This window comes from Eurosta solidaginis, chromosome 1, assembly GCF_040869045.1.
Source record: "Eurosta solidaginis isolate ZX-2024a chromosome 1, ASM4086904v1, whole genome shotgun sequence".
Classification (NCBI taxonomy): Eukaryota; Metazoa; Arthropoda; class Insecta; order Diptera; family Tephritidae; genus Eurosta; species Eurosta solidaginis.
The window spans coordinates 365,447,845-365,463,046 of record NC_090319.1 but is presented as its reverse complement, the minus strand read 5'-3'; the positions used below and the strand labels follow the sequence as shown (position 1 = coordinate 365,463,046).

Below are 15,202 nucleotides of genomic sequence, written 5' to 3'. Positions count from 1 at the left end.
GCTTCTCGTCAAAGAATAATCGAAAAATGCAAACGAGCCGATAAAAAACCTGCGAAACAGGGACGGAATGTCGGAATGTCAAAAAATTTTGTATTTATCTTTCACATCATCAACCCCCATGTCAATCTTGCAATCTACCACATCAATCAGCAAATAGAGATGTGTGCTAAGGTACCTACTTTTCGAATTGCTGATTGTCGATTAAAAGCCCCGTCACATAAGCAGTTTTTGATATAGACGTATTTAGCGCAAACTTATAGCGTTTTCTTTTCTGAAATAAATTGTTGCCTAAGTAAATGGTAAAGGCTTAATAGAGTTACTCCTACCCCAGAAAATTGTTAACATTTATAGTGCATACAAAGAACATTTAAACTCACCATATTCACTCATATCACAAAGCACACAAGAAGATTGCGCATTGCGCATGTAAACATTAGATCAGCTCTTTTATATGGGCAATTCTTAAGTCATTTTCCTTTAGCTCTTTTTTCTCTCTTTCTTTCATTCGCTCAAACAGTCAACTGTGAGGAAATTGCGCAGAACGAAGCAATTTTAAACTCGTGAATGCGCAATCGGCGTAGGTGATTTGTGTACTCATATTAACAGAGTATATGTGGAACTTAAGAGCGAATTGAGAGTTTCACAGAGTTACACTGCCACACCGCCATTTTATACAGGGTAAAGTGTAACGCTTTTGAGTTGCGAGCAGGCAACAATTTTCACAAAAGAACGAAATACCCCGTAAAGGCGTTGCCTGTTTTTTAGAAATGAACAACAACCCTTGCGCGGCGTACAAAAAGCGTAACACTATAGCCAGAAAAGAAAATGCTATTATACATGTTGAGCAGATTCCACGTATTTTTATGGATCTTACATGAAAAAGTGGCAAACTTTCAGCTTTTGTTGCAAGCAAAGCATAAAAACTGAGCCACAAATTTTTTATGTCAGATGGTGCCAGTGTCGCTCAATCTGTCGTTCCCCAGAAAATACGTACAATCAACTCATCATTCTTTATATGAACTGCTCATGTGACGGGCTTTAAGAAGAAGAATTCGACAGTTCCTTTGGCTGAGGGTGCATTCACACTTTGTAAGTGAATTTATTTTTTCTAACACTTTTCAAAGTTATAAACTGCTATTTAACATATGACTAGGACCAAAGAGAATAGATAGATCTCTATGTCAGATGGCTTACTGATTTCAGTTTGTTTAGGCCAACAGCCCAAACTCAAAACATAAAAGGTCGCCCTGTTGTTGTTGTTGTAGCGATAAGCACAGTCCCCGAAGGCCTTGGGAAGTGTTATTGAGTTGATGGTCCTTTGCAGGATGCAGATCTTGTACGTTCCGGTACCAAGCCCGACCACCTCGGGAACGATTTGTTATGACCACATGTGACCTTCTATACCATACCGCCCTCCTATCGCCTAGATCCATAAGGAGTTTGGGGTCGCCCGAGCCTCGGCTGTTAATGAAACAGGATACGCCACGGATAGGTGAGGCTGACAATTGGGTTCGGAGAAGCTATATATTGCGCTGCCAACCTGAAAGTGAGGCGCTACACAACCCCTTGAATCTGGTATTTTAGCCGCCTCTTACGACAGGCATACCTACCGCGGGTATATTCTAACCCGCTGGGGGTAAAAAGGTTGCCCTCGCGTTTTTTTCTTATATTCGTTAACAGTGCCAGTAAAACATTGTTTATGTTGACCAAGCAAATAAACATTGCTGGAATAAGTAAACAGTTTGACTGGCAAGCGGTATGAGCCATGATCCCGGCGCAAAGATCCTGAGCCAGATAAATAGTTTTGCATGTAAATGCAACAACAACGATTTGAGCCAGATAAATCCAGATAGAAGTCTGGCTCAATTTGTGAGCCAGATGATTTTTTAATATCTTAGCCATCATCCGGTGGCAAAGATCCTGAGCCAGATAAATAGTTTTGCATGTAAATGCAACAACAACGATTTGAACCAGATAAATCCAGATAGAAGTCTGGTTCAATTTGTGAGCCACCCTACAAGAAACGCTGATAGTTTTACTAATACACTCACACTTGTAATTGACAATGCTGATCCTGCGATAACGTAAACATTGATACTCAAATTTATGTATGTTCCTTTGATCGCTCACGCATGTCCGCGTGTTCCCAACGGCAGCGTATAATCATGAAAAAGGACTGAAACTGGGAAGGCTTCGGACACCTGGTACAGAACAAAAGAACATACAGCAGATACCATAATGCATGTGAGACAGATACATAATTCTCAACGGAATTTTATGTATGCGAGAACAGATTATCCGATTTAATCATGTTGTCACTACTGACTGTCATATGACATTCAAATGATTATCACGGTTGTTTTGTTATTTTTTAAATTCCGCCATTTTCAACCGACGAAAACCATATAAAAAATAAGTTTAAAAAATGGAAAAGAGAGCATTTCAAAGCTCCATGCTAAAAGAAAAAAAAAATCGAAAATAATATTAAAAAATACCAAAAGCTGGCGGAATGTATGGGGCGCACTCAAAAAATTGATACGCGAAAAATAATAGTGGTTAGTGGTGATTAATTTTAAATGTGTTTCCGCATGAGGAAAGCGCTCTTCTGTTGTTTTGTTATTTTCTGAATTTAAATTGAACATTTTGAACTCGAATTCTTATAAAACTATTTATTTTAAACAAATAAGAAATACGTATGCTTTTATCACGTACAAAATTAAAAACGTAATGAAATAAAGTAAATAAAAAGCAAACAGCATTGTTTCATTTTTGGCGGAATATAACAATGGTCATTTATGATAGTATAACAGTCAAACCTGATATCTACAGTAAACTATCATTTATGACACTTTTTGATAGTTAGAGTGTCAGCACTGATCCAGGAAAAGGAATGAGAGTGAGCAGTACGGCTATATACTTAATCAGTAGGCCATGTTAGTGTATAAGAAGGAGACAAAAACTCACACATACACAGTTGTTTACATCACATTTGCGCAAGTCCCCTTAAGTTTGTGATAGAAAGTTTGTATGAGGCGCTGATCGTTAGGTTGACATTGCTGACAATCAGATGATAGTCAGTGTTCTTGTAGGGCAGATAATTTGTTAATTACTTGTCTTTAGTTTGGCAACGCTGCCCAAAAATATCGGGAGAGGTCTCAAAAGATGCACTTTGGACCAAAGATCACGAATTTATTTCTTTTCGGAGATATTTGCAAACAAATTTGAAAATTTTCATGTGGTTGTTGTAATTTTGTTGATTTAATTGTACCCACGAGAAAAACTGTGGGTAAAAGGCCGAAGGCCGCCAATGCAAAAAAGGTGTTATGCGCAAAAATACTATGGATCCTACCCCCGGTTTCGGAGGGCTCCGGGTCCATTTTTAGGTTTTTTGGAAATATCATTTCACATAAATAAAATTCTAAATTTCCGCTTTCGGATTCGTGGTCCTGGGATGAAAACGCGTCTTTTAGTACCCCTGTTAACTTTTTTAGTGAAATTTTAGCAGTTGTACCCTAAAATAAAGATTTACCTTAATTAAATACTAATACCACCTTTTCTTTGTTTTCCGAACTATATCTAGACCGGCACCATCCTTGAGCTGTGGGCCGGCCAAGAAAGGTTTGCTATGTTCTTGAAATTATCACAGAGGCGCCCATGAATTATTTATTTTTCGCCCGCCCCTGCAAACAGCTGTTTTGAACTGTCAAATTCTACTTGCATACACATTTCTTTTCATTAGCCGCTTTTTTTGGAACATGTTGTTACTACCGCAAAAATTTTTGAAATTGCCCAAAATCCAGCTACGTTATAGCACACAGAATTTCAGGCGGCACGTACAAACTGCGCAAAATGAATGTCCATCAGTGGAAGTGAACTTTTCGAATGGGTAAGCTCCCTGACATATTAACAAAGATCGTAATTTGCTTAGCTAACTTGCCCACATTATCTTACAGCCGACAAATGACCATAAGTTCCGGAAAATTGGCACGTTTTGCCAACGGAACGGCTATTTGTCAAATGGGTGATACAGCTGTTATGGTAACCGCGGTTGCTAAACCCAAACAAGCAGCTGGAGCAAGTTTTATGCCGCTTGTCGTAGACTATCGCTTAAAGAGCGCAGCATCCGGACGTATACCAATGAATTTCATGCGACGCGAACTGGGACCTTCAGAAAAAGAAATTTTATCCGCACGACTTATAGATCGCTCTGTGCGGCCACTATTTCCATCTGAATTTCGCACTGAAACACAATTGGTATGCAATATGCTGGCAATGGATGCAGTCTATTCGCCTGAGATTTTAGCTATTAATTCTGCATCTTTAGCTTTGAGTTTGAGTGACATTCCCTGGAATGGCCCTATTGGCGCCGTGCGGTAAGTTCCAGCTTACACAAAACCACATTTGATGTGATAAATTATATAACTTCCTTACAGCATGGGCTTTTGTGACGGTGAAGTAATAACTAACCCCACGCGACGTGAATTGCAAACTTCACAATTGGATTTAGTAGTGTCAGCAACAAAACAAAACTTAGTGGTTATGCTTGAAGGTAAGGGAAATGTGGTGCTAATGCAGGATCTGCTTAAGGCCATCAAACAGGGCACACGTGAAGCACAGTTTATTATTAATGAAATTGAGCGCCTACAAAAAGCACATGGACGCACGAAACGTGCTCTTGACGTACCACCAAGTGTGGAACCAGAAATTTCGGAGGCTGTAAACAGTATGAGCGAAATGCGTTTACGTGAAATATTTAAAGATGCAACGCACGACAAATTATCACGTGATAATGCTGTGAATGAAGTACGCTCAAATGTCATCGATAAAGTGTGGTCATCATATCCGGACACGGAACCATCACTGATAGCTGAAGAGTTCAATAAAATATGCAAAATCATATTCCGGGAGCTTATATTCGAAGAGAATAGAAGATGTGATGGGCGCGATTGTGATAGTTTGCGTAATATTAGTTGCCAAGTTGATCTCTATAAGCCGTTGCATGGCTCAGCGCTTTTCCAACGTGGACAAACGCAAGTATTCTGTACAGTAGCCCTAGATTCTCACGAGAGTGCCATGAAGCTAGATGCCATCACATCACTGGAAAGGTAACGTATGCACAAAACTTATAATTACATATCTTGAAAACGGTTAAATATATTGTATACGTTATTTCCCTGCAGTGGCATAAAAGCTAAAAATTTCATGCTGCACTACGAATTCCCACCCTATGCTACTGGCGAAATAGGGCGTATTGGGCCCATAGGACGCCGTGAGCTTGGTCATGGCTCATTAGCTGAACGTTCTTTAGTACCCACACTACCATACGATTATCCCTTCACTGTACGTTTAACCTCTGAAGTACTTGAATCGAACGGTTCTAGTTCAATGGCCTCTGTGTGCGGTGGCTCCTTGGCGCTCATGGATGCTGGTGTACCTGTTACGGCACCAGCTGCTGGCGTCGCCATTGGTTTAGTTACAAAATATGAGCATAACGATACCAAACATCTAAACGATTATCGCATTTTGACCGACATTCTGGGCATTGAAGATTACATGGGTGATATGGATATGAAAGTTGCTGGTACACGTAAAGGTTTCACAGCAATACAAGCCGATTTAAAGGTACCTGGCATACCATTAAAAGTGGTGATGGAGTCGTTGCAAAAGGCGATCGATGCGAAAAATAAAATACTCGATATAATGGGTGAAACTATAAGAGAACATCGGTGAGTTTTGCTTGTTATGAAATATAGTTTTTGAAATTGTGCAAATCGTTATCTGCTCACAGCAAATATCCGAAAGAGTGTTGGCCCGTTACGGAACGTATCACTATCGAGCCACATCAGCGCGGTCAACTAATCGGTCCTGGTGGCATGCACTTAAAACGTATCTACCTCGAAACTGGTGCATCTCTTACGCCTGAAGATGAAACAACATACTCTATTTTTGCGCCCTCTCAGGCAGCCATGAATGAAGCGAAAGAGCATATAGATGCTTTGCTTACGAAGGAGCGTGTACCTGATTTGGAATTTGGCGGTATTTACTCAGCAAAGATAACAGAAATTCGCGATACTGGTGTTATGGTGATATTGTATCCGAGTATGCCACCAGCGCTATTACACAACTCACAGTTGGATCAAAGAAAGGTTGGTGGCTATAATTTGAACTTGTACACCGATGATAAACAGTAGACAATTTCAGCTTCGATATAACTATTTATATGCATGTAGGCCTTATATTATAAACATTGGTTTGTTTTATTTAGATTGCCCATCCATCGGCCTTGGGCTTGGAGGTTGGACAGGAGATACAAGTCAAATACTTCGGACGTGATCCTGTGTCTGGGTTTATGCGTTTATCACGCAAAGTATTACAGAGTGCAGCGTCAAGTATACCGCGTAGTCACAATAAGGCTGCAGAAGAAACGTAGAGAAGACTTACAGCTGAGCATGTTTTATTTTCGAAACATGTAACTGCCGAACCAGCAAAGTAATCTAGGAAAAAGGAACAAAGGTAAACATATATGCAAAGGCAGTTACATTAAAAAATTTATATTTTCAACATGCCTACGCATACATTTTACCAAATTAAAAGAACACATTGTATGTAATTCACTTTTATGCAAAATTCATATTGTAGTATGACGCACGCTGAGAGAATATGTAAAACTTATTTATAATCTATTGAATAGAAATAGATAATAGTTATTAAATTAGAAAACAAAATAATAATTAAATAAGAATATAATAAAGAGCATTTTTGTAAAAAAAATTTTAACGGCAAATTGACAAAAAAACACACTTAAGGAGGTAATAAAATTTTAAGAAAATAATTTTTTTTGTTTATGTAATTTTCAAATAATAGAATGCAAATTGTACGTTTTAACAAATGTAAAGTATAATATGTACAAATGTTGGACCTCAAATGATAACGCGATAGTAGGAGTCCGATATTGTGTACAAGGCAACTATGGATGCTTTGTCGCCGATCAAATAATCAATAATTTCATCTGTTATTTCGGTTATATACCTTTTGAACTTAGGAAACCTAGAATACATGATAAAACAAATAATTTTTAACATATCTAAAATAACGATTGAAATGTACTATTTATTACCTTTCTATCACATTGCTTATCTCAACTTCCGTATCCTTTTTATCTGCCTCACGCGGATTGATTGCACCTACAATAGCATTCACTGTAACTGGCGGCAGTTCCACTACCAAAACAATCACATTTTCTTTTTTCACAAACTGCGAAAGCGTCATTGACATTTGTTGAGTTACCTGACAATTGTAAGCAAAGTTCCAGAAAACCACAAATTTATAAATATATCTTCACACTTGCATACTAAGTACCTGATTCTCATAACGCCGCTTCAAGTTAGCCGTCAGCTTGTCGTGGACTATAAACACAACCTGAACATTCGGCCATTGACTGGGATTGTAATTGTTTTTTATACTCGCATTTGACGTAGATGTACTTAAGGCAAAATCACCGCGTCCAAAGTTGCCGGCACAACCACCAACGCCACCACAATTGCTGTTATATGGTGCATTACCAACCGACCCGCTACTATTCGACAACTGACTGACATAATCAATAGAATTGCCACATGTTAATTCAGGACGTAATTTTCTTATAAAACCAATTAGTTCAGCACGTGTGACATGTCGCTCTTGAAAACGATCACGCTCCCAAGAACGTATGCGTAGTGCACCATTTTCGTCGACTAGAATAACATGCAATGCACCCAATTTAGCTAAATCCTGTGCTTCATCGCCAGCGCCAACTGCAGATTCAACTACACAACAACGTATATTGGCTGACCATAGCAAACGCATAATATCTGTGACATATTTTAAAGGCGGTCGTGCACCATTTACGCATACACCAACATCAATTGCACGACAATCTTTTGGATCATCTACAACAATGGCAGCCACTAATTTATCTAGTGACAATGTAAGTCCCGCACCACTGACAACACGTCCTGGTATATGTTGATTGAAGCCTTGAGCTTGTTTTTGCAGTTCATTCAATAAGGTGTCGTACCGTTCACCCATTGCCAGTACAGTAGAATGTGATGCGCGATTTGGTTTTAGATCTGCGATCAACTGCCATACAACACCTCCACTGCTAGCATGTTCGAAACTTATGGGTAGGCCAGCGAATATATGTACTGGACACTACAGAAATTAATTAAGTATATTCAGCGGAACTCGTATGTTTATTAATTTCAGAGTACTCACCGTAACACCCAAACTTTGTGCCAAATTTACAACAGCTTCCAAATCTCTAAGCGCACTTTTAGCTAGTGATGCCGCTTCACCTTTTCCACGTATTAACGACTTCAAGGATGAATCATCAACGTTACTTCTGCGACCACTCATCAAGAAAGTTGCCAATAACAAATCAATTAAAGTCGACGCAGAAGAACGTGTTTTCTCCATAATAGCTGTCACACCAGAATGAAATTGAAATTTTGAAATACGTCCCTCAATGAAATCTGCTATATTCGCAAACAATTCAGTATATGAACTCTTAGGTACATTGCAGTAAAGTAGTATGGCACGCAATAAATGTGTATGATTCATGCGTATGCGCATATTTTTCTCCCGCAAACGCGGTATCTCATTAGTAATTTCATGGGCTAGCGATAATAGCTCAGCATCAATCAGAGGACTACTCACATAGGGTGTAATTATATCGAAGGCACATTCATAACTTTGTTTAGGATGAAAATTGAAAACTTTTTCTTCACGATAAACGCGATCCACACAATACCGACGTATCATATTAACACCATTCATAATAATTTGTCTTGCAAACTCGGTGCGCAAGTCACTAGGCAGCACCACTACACAACCTGAGTGGGTCATCAGACGTACTGGATTATTCCAAAGATTTGTACGTGCGGAAAGTGGCGCGAGTAGCGGTGGATTAACTTCAATTGCGCCATGTTTGCGAAATAATGTTATTACTTTCGTTGTAACACATTCAAAAATAGGATTTAATGATACCAAACCATCCAGTGTGATTGGTGAATACCATGATTTAATAAAGCGGCTGCTACCCAAATGATAGGTATATTCGAGTAATAAATTACTTTCTTGTTGTAAACAACGTGCAACTAAATGCTTATAGGCTTTACTTTGAGGATTGGCGAGCGCATGACGTATCATTTCCTGCAACTCACTTGCTTCAAGTTGTGCTGGTGGCACTAAGTCAGATGCAAGCAATTCCTCGGCGGTGGGACGATGTGTAGGATCGTGATTAAGTAGCCACCGTAGTATCTATATTGCAAAATAATTATTAATTTCAAATATGTTAGCCTATTTTTAACTATACAAAAATATATATGTACCTTCACAGTTTTATCATAACGATTATCATTTAGCATTTCACTTGGTATTACAATAGCAGCAGTGCGCAGATTTACAATTGTTTGTACACGCTCCATGCCAGTGCGAAATGGTGGACGTGACATTTCAAACAGGATAATGCCCAAAGTGTACATATCCACTTTTTGACTGTATGTGGATTTTGACGCATTTCCAGTTAATTCAGGCGCCACATAAAGCGTTGTGCCTACTTTGCCTGTGCCTGTACCATCTTCTATGGATGCAACTTGCATTGATTGCTGGTGAGCAGTTTGATCTTCTACAAATATAAATATTTTACTTAACTAATTTTCAAGCATAACAAAATAAAGAACGTACGTTGAGTTTGTAAAGCTAAAAAACTTGTAGTGGCGAGTCCAAAATCACCAATTTTTATTTGATCATGGGAGTCCAAAAATATATTTACTGGCTTAAGATCTCGATGTATTATGCCCTGTTGATGTATGTGAGATAGACCTTCAGCAATTTCACGAAATAAGCGCCATAAACGTTCGGTATCTTCATATAAATTGTCATCGATGGCAGTTCTGCAAAGGAATCATCTAAAATATCAATTGAATTGCGAGCTAATTGCTAAGTATGCAACGCCGCAAAGTTAAAAAAGAAAAAATTTGTTTGATCCGACTGCATGCTTTTAGGCGCCACTTTAACTGTTCTATCATCATATTGATGCGCCTAAAAGAGTACAACATATGAGGCACTAAACGTTGCATGCTTTAGGCAACAACCCAAATCTTTGTGATCAACACCATTTTAGTTTTGCCGCTTAAACCCTGTGTGGATTTTTAAATCACCTTAATGTACATTTTTCACAAAATTCCATTTGTATATACATCACTTGCATAGGTCTGGGTGCAGCTAATTTTTCTATATGATTTGATAGTTCATTCTCTTCGTCATCATCATCATCGTAATTAACAATTTCGCCATTAGAGTCAACAAACTCGATTCCATCAGAGTCCGAATCGTCTGCATTTGGGCTATGTAGAAAAAAAATGCAAGTTACATATGTGAAGTATTACAAACAAAAGTGAATGCACAATTCACTTACACACAACCACTCCATAGACTTGATGAACTATCATCTTTCACTGGCGCAACTTGTTGTGAAGAGGGTGGTTTTAGGCTGATATCATTGCTATCCGAAACATCTTCACCCAATAACTTATCCTGTATGCATACAATTATCTTCAGTTGATTCAGAGATTAAATCATCAACAGTCCTTGAGTGCGTAGAGAGGTTAAACAGTCTAGGAGTTAATAACACCATCCGTCTAGCATGGGTACCTGGACACAGAGAAGTGGATGGTAACGAGCGAGCGGACGAGCTTGCCAGGTTGGCAGCGGCCGGAAAGCCATGGTCCCAATAGGGTCACATACAATAAGGGAGGAATTTAGACAAAAGGAGGCGTGCCTCAGAGAACAACACTGGCGTGAAAGTCCAGGACTTCGGCAGGCAAAGGCACTAATAGGAGTGTTAGGTCACCCTGTGACATTTCATGATTTTTGTATTCTTTGTTTATATTGTATTCGTTCATTTACTTTACATTGTATTTGTCCATATGATTTACGCTGTATTTGACCATATACTTTACTGTATAACTTGATATATATTTAACTAACGGAGTCTGAGCATAAGATTGGAAAATATAAAAGGCACAATATAGGGATAACGTGTCATTAGATTTGCAGACGTGCCAAGCTACACAATTATAAAACAAACATTCTAGAAGTTGTATTAAAGTTAATAGCACCAAAAAGTCTCGTTTTCATTTGAATAGAATAGCCATAACAAGGAGGGTACAACTCAAAGCGATATAAGGCTATGATTAATCTCCCAAAAAGCAGCCTTAGGATTTTAACAGGTATACTCACAGGTCACTGTAGGCTAAAGAACCATATGCATAAATTGGGTATATCGGCTAGTAGCCTCTGTCGATTCTGTGATGCCGAAGATGAGTCTGCAGAACACATCCTGAAGAAATGTGATGCAGTCGCGAGATGAAGGCTTAGGATCCTAGGATCATCCAAATTAGAAAATAGTCACATACATTCTCTGAAGCTAAGAACCATTCTGGATTTTCTCAGAGAACTTGGCTTGGATGAAGTGTTGTAAAGAGAATGAGGGCACAATAGACCAATAGGTCGCAGTGCTTAACCTCACAACATCTATCTATCTATGCATACATTTTTTTTTACTAATTGACTTACATTTAGTAGGAAGGCTTAGAAAAAGCTATTTTTGAAAAAAAAAAATACGCATTCCCAAACTAATTTTGAAAAAGTTTAAAAATACGCTCCAAATAGACCCGTGCAAAAAGCAAATCATTTTTAAGACTTGTCCCAAATAACAGCGGCTAGCTACATTCTAACTAAAGTCGACTATCTACCTCCCAAAGTATACTTTACTGGTATTGAACTTGTTAAGGTGCTTACCATTTCTACCTCGTCGGCTTCAGTAACAATTTCAATCCAACTATTAAAATAACGCACAACATTTTCATGATTCAAGCGTGAAAGCAATTCAACTTCTCTTGTCATCTTTTTGTAGAGTTGACGACTACGAGCTGGCAGTGGTATACGCTTTAAAGCATACTGACGATTATCCAATCTGTTGCGTACCTGTGAACATAACACCAAATAGCTATTGCTTTAGTATTAAATTGTAGAATGGAGCAAACTCACTTTCAAAACATCGCCAAAAGCACCTTTACCCAAATAGGTAATCACTTCAAATTCATTGCGTAGACGTGATTGACTCAATGGCATTAGCGGCAAAGTGGACAACGACACTGGCAACTGTTGTTGCTGACGGTCTTGTCGCGTTTGTGGCGCTTCTTTCACATTCTGAACAGCAGTCAATCCAGGTGTGCCACCTGAAATGCGACGGTGCACTTGCTGTGTTAAAGCCAGCGCCTTATCGTCCTGACCAAGCAGGGATGAATGCAAAAAAGGATGATCTAGAAGCTCTGAGGCAGATAGGGTACGATCAGAATTGCATCTACAATATTCAAAAAACATAAAACTTAATGAATTTTATAAATATATAAACTAATTTACTTGTCAATGAAATCACGCATATCAAATGTATGCGATGACATTAAACTTTCAATGAGCCCGCCGAGCGCTGGTAAATCACCACGCACCGAACGTTGACCACCAATACCACCAACCAACTCTAATAAATTTGGCACCAACGAAAAGTCAGTGCAACGTAAAGTGCCTGTATTATCCATAAATACTGTACTATCCATTAGATGACTATGTGATACGCCTTTATTATGTAGGAAGACTAGGGCATCAAGCACGCCACGTGCAACCATACGTACACCTTCAATACACCAACCCAAACTTGAGGATATATTTAGTAGGCTTGTGCCAAGTAAAAAATCTTGTACAAGGTAAACAATAAGACCCTCTTTGCGTTTTATGCATAACACACATTCGTATTGTATAAGATTCTTATGATGTAATTGAGACAGTAACACTACCTGCTTTTCTATCGCACTTATAATATCATCTACACGATGATTGCCGCTACATTTGGGTTCGTTGGCAAGCCAATAACAATGGCCACCATTATTACATTTCTGATCTAACTGCGAATACTTTATGGTCCATTCGGTTACGTACAGTAGTTGGCCGCTATTCAAGTCGATGCCGGTGTATGCAACACAGCCCTTTTGAGAGTGGCCTGCAAAAGTATGTATTTGTATTTTGTATTTGTATTTTATTAAATTTTCCTAACACAACAATTTGACAAACTTATTTTATAGTGCTAGTCAGAACAATAGCGAAAATTCAAAAAATGTAATAGATAATTTGTAAAATAAGACTTAATGGTTACAATAAATTTTAATGAGCTTAGCCTAGGGACACAGAACAGAAATAAGAATAGAGGGGACATTGCAAGGGTAGGTAGTACAGTAATAATATTAGGTTCTATCCTTTGAGGAAATAGGAGGTGGCAAGAAAAACGGATAGAAGATCAGTAAAGAGAGACAGTTGAAGAAGGAGAGGTGAGTCAATTAAAGAACAAGATTAATTCTTTTTTGAAATGCAGTGCATTACTTATTTGTCTTATTCTGGCTGGAATGGAGTTCCAAAGACGGATCGAAGTAACGAAGAATTGGCGTTCAGAAATTAGCATACGGTGCTTAACATGTGCAAGAACCATTGTCCTCGTAGAATGAAGAAATTGAAGCCTTCGATATAGGTAATAAGGCTCCTTCGTGTAGATTATCTTATGCAAGGTAATAAGTGTTCTAAACTTTAAAAGATTGTCAAAAGAAATGTCTAGCAACTTTGCAGAATAACAGGAAACGTGATAAAGTCTATTCAGCCCGTAAACGTATCTAGCAATGTTATTGTAGGCAACATTAAGCTTCTTTTTACTCACAGCGTCACAGTTAGAAAAAATCTCACAGCCGTAGAGGAGCGTAGGTATTAAGTACGCTTTGGATAAAAGTAGTCGAATATGTAGCGGAGTGAAATACTGTGCAACCACAGTGTGTATGTATATGAATTATTAATTTGCTCTTAGGGGTTAACATATTTTTCGGTAACTTACCCAAACAACAGCCTCTTTGCACTTGTCGTCCCACTTTATGAAAATATAATATTTCACTATTTCGATGTTCCAAACATTTATTGGGATAGCAGTGTCCCCGATAATATGGTGAAGAACTGTCTGAGCTCTCCGAAGAGCTTGCGCGGTAATTTGATTCACTCATACTACGACGTGGCTCACGGCGTTTCGCTTCGTTTTTAAATATTTCCTTGCGTCGTTCAACTTCGTCAATTAATGTTTGCCGTTCCATTTTTTCCTTTAACCTTTGCATATCGATGCGCTCCTGTTCACGCTTTTGATTTTCTTGCAACATTTCATCGTAGAAAGACCCTCTAGGTGGTTTATTGTTTTTCAATAGAAAGGATTGCACTGTTTGCGCCAATTCATAAATCATCACCTCACCGCGCAGCTGCTCTGATTGTTCTTGTAACTGTTGCAGCAATTGTTCCACCAGCTGGTCGGATAGCCCTTTAGATTCTTCTAGCAGTATTTTTGGCGCCCTTTATATTTAAAGCAACAATAAAATACATGTTAATTGGGAATTGATTTCTTTGATACTCACACTTTAGGATATTTGGATGGACAAATAATATGTAATTTTGTGCGCGCATATGCTTCCGTATGGCCATTAGATGAATCCCGCAGTGGTGTTAACGATATGCGTATTTCAGTTGGCTTCCATTGTGCTGCAGGCATATCTGTGTCACAGCTGGGACGGAGTACTTCAACATCGCCGCCATAAATTGCCTACAAATGCACTTATTTCATATAAAGTATGTAATTTATGTTTATTTTTTACATCTTCCTACAACCTTTATCACTTCCAACTCGTGTATTTGGCGCTCACGAAATGACTCTTTCGTTGCCGCCATATCGATACAATCGTTCTGCGTTTGTTCTTAGCGCTGGAAAATCTAATTTATTTTTGTACCAAGTGTTGTGGCATTTGTTACCGCTTTTTTCCTCCTTTTCATAACTCTTATAGAAGTGTTTATTAACTATAAAAACCGTTTATTATAATTGCAATAATCAAGCAAGGCAAAAAAATAACTTGCGGTGAAAGAAAAATAGCGATGAGCAAATTGTTTCGTTATTTTCTCTACTAATTAATCGCTTGTTGCTCATCTGCAAATTTCTGATTGCTATTGTTTGTTTTTGTTCCGTTGCTCGGTGAACAGCATGTTTTCATTGCTATCGATACAGTGAAAAGTGCGATCTGTATGAAAT

General features: G+C 38.5%; 2 protein-coding genes across 2 annotated transcripts; one reads left to right on the top strand and one right to left on the bottom strand.

Moving 5' to 3' along the window:
- The first annotated feature begins 3,718 nt into the window (after positions 1 to 3,718).
- On the top strand, positions 3,719 to 6,821 carry PNPase (polyribonucleotide nucleotidyltransferase 1). Its single transcript, XM_067762857.1, has 6 exons — positions 3,719 to 3,886; positions 3,954 to 4,373; positions 4,434 to 5,105; positions 5,181 to 5,726; positions 5,789 to 6,146; positions 6,266 to 6,821. Exons 1-6 carry the CDS (start codon positions 3,756 to 3,758, stop codon positions 6,428 to 6,430), a joined length of 2,292 nt encoding a protein of 763 aa, XP_067618958.1. The 5' UTR covers positions 3,719 to 3,755; the 3' UTR covers positions 6,431 to 6,821.
- Gcn2 (eukaryotic translation initiation factor 2 alpha kinase Gcn2) lies at positions 6,531 to 15,153 on the bottom strand. Its single transcript, XM_067762856.1, has 14 exons — positions 14,788 to 15,153; positions 14,538 to 14,722; positions 13,976 to 14,475; positions 12,466 to 13,099; positions 12,091 to 12,406; positions 11,842 to 12,027; positions 10,457 to 10,575; positions 10,200 to 10,385; positions 9,724 to 9,932; positions 9,369 to 9,664; positions 8,254 to 9,297; positions 7,360 to 8,190; positions 7,118 to 7,287; positions 6,531 to 7,047 (listed from the first exon to the last, which is right to left on the bottom strand). Exons 1-14 carry the CDS (start codon positions 14,845 to 14,847, stop codon positions 6,921 to 6,923), a joined length of 4,863 nt encoding a protein of 1,620 aa, XP_067618957.1. The 5' UTR covers positions 14,848 to 15,153; the 3' UTR covers positions 6,531 to 6,920.
- Positions 15,154 to 15,202: the final 49 nt, after the last annotated feature.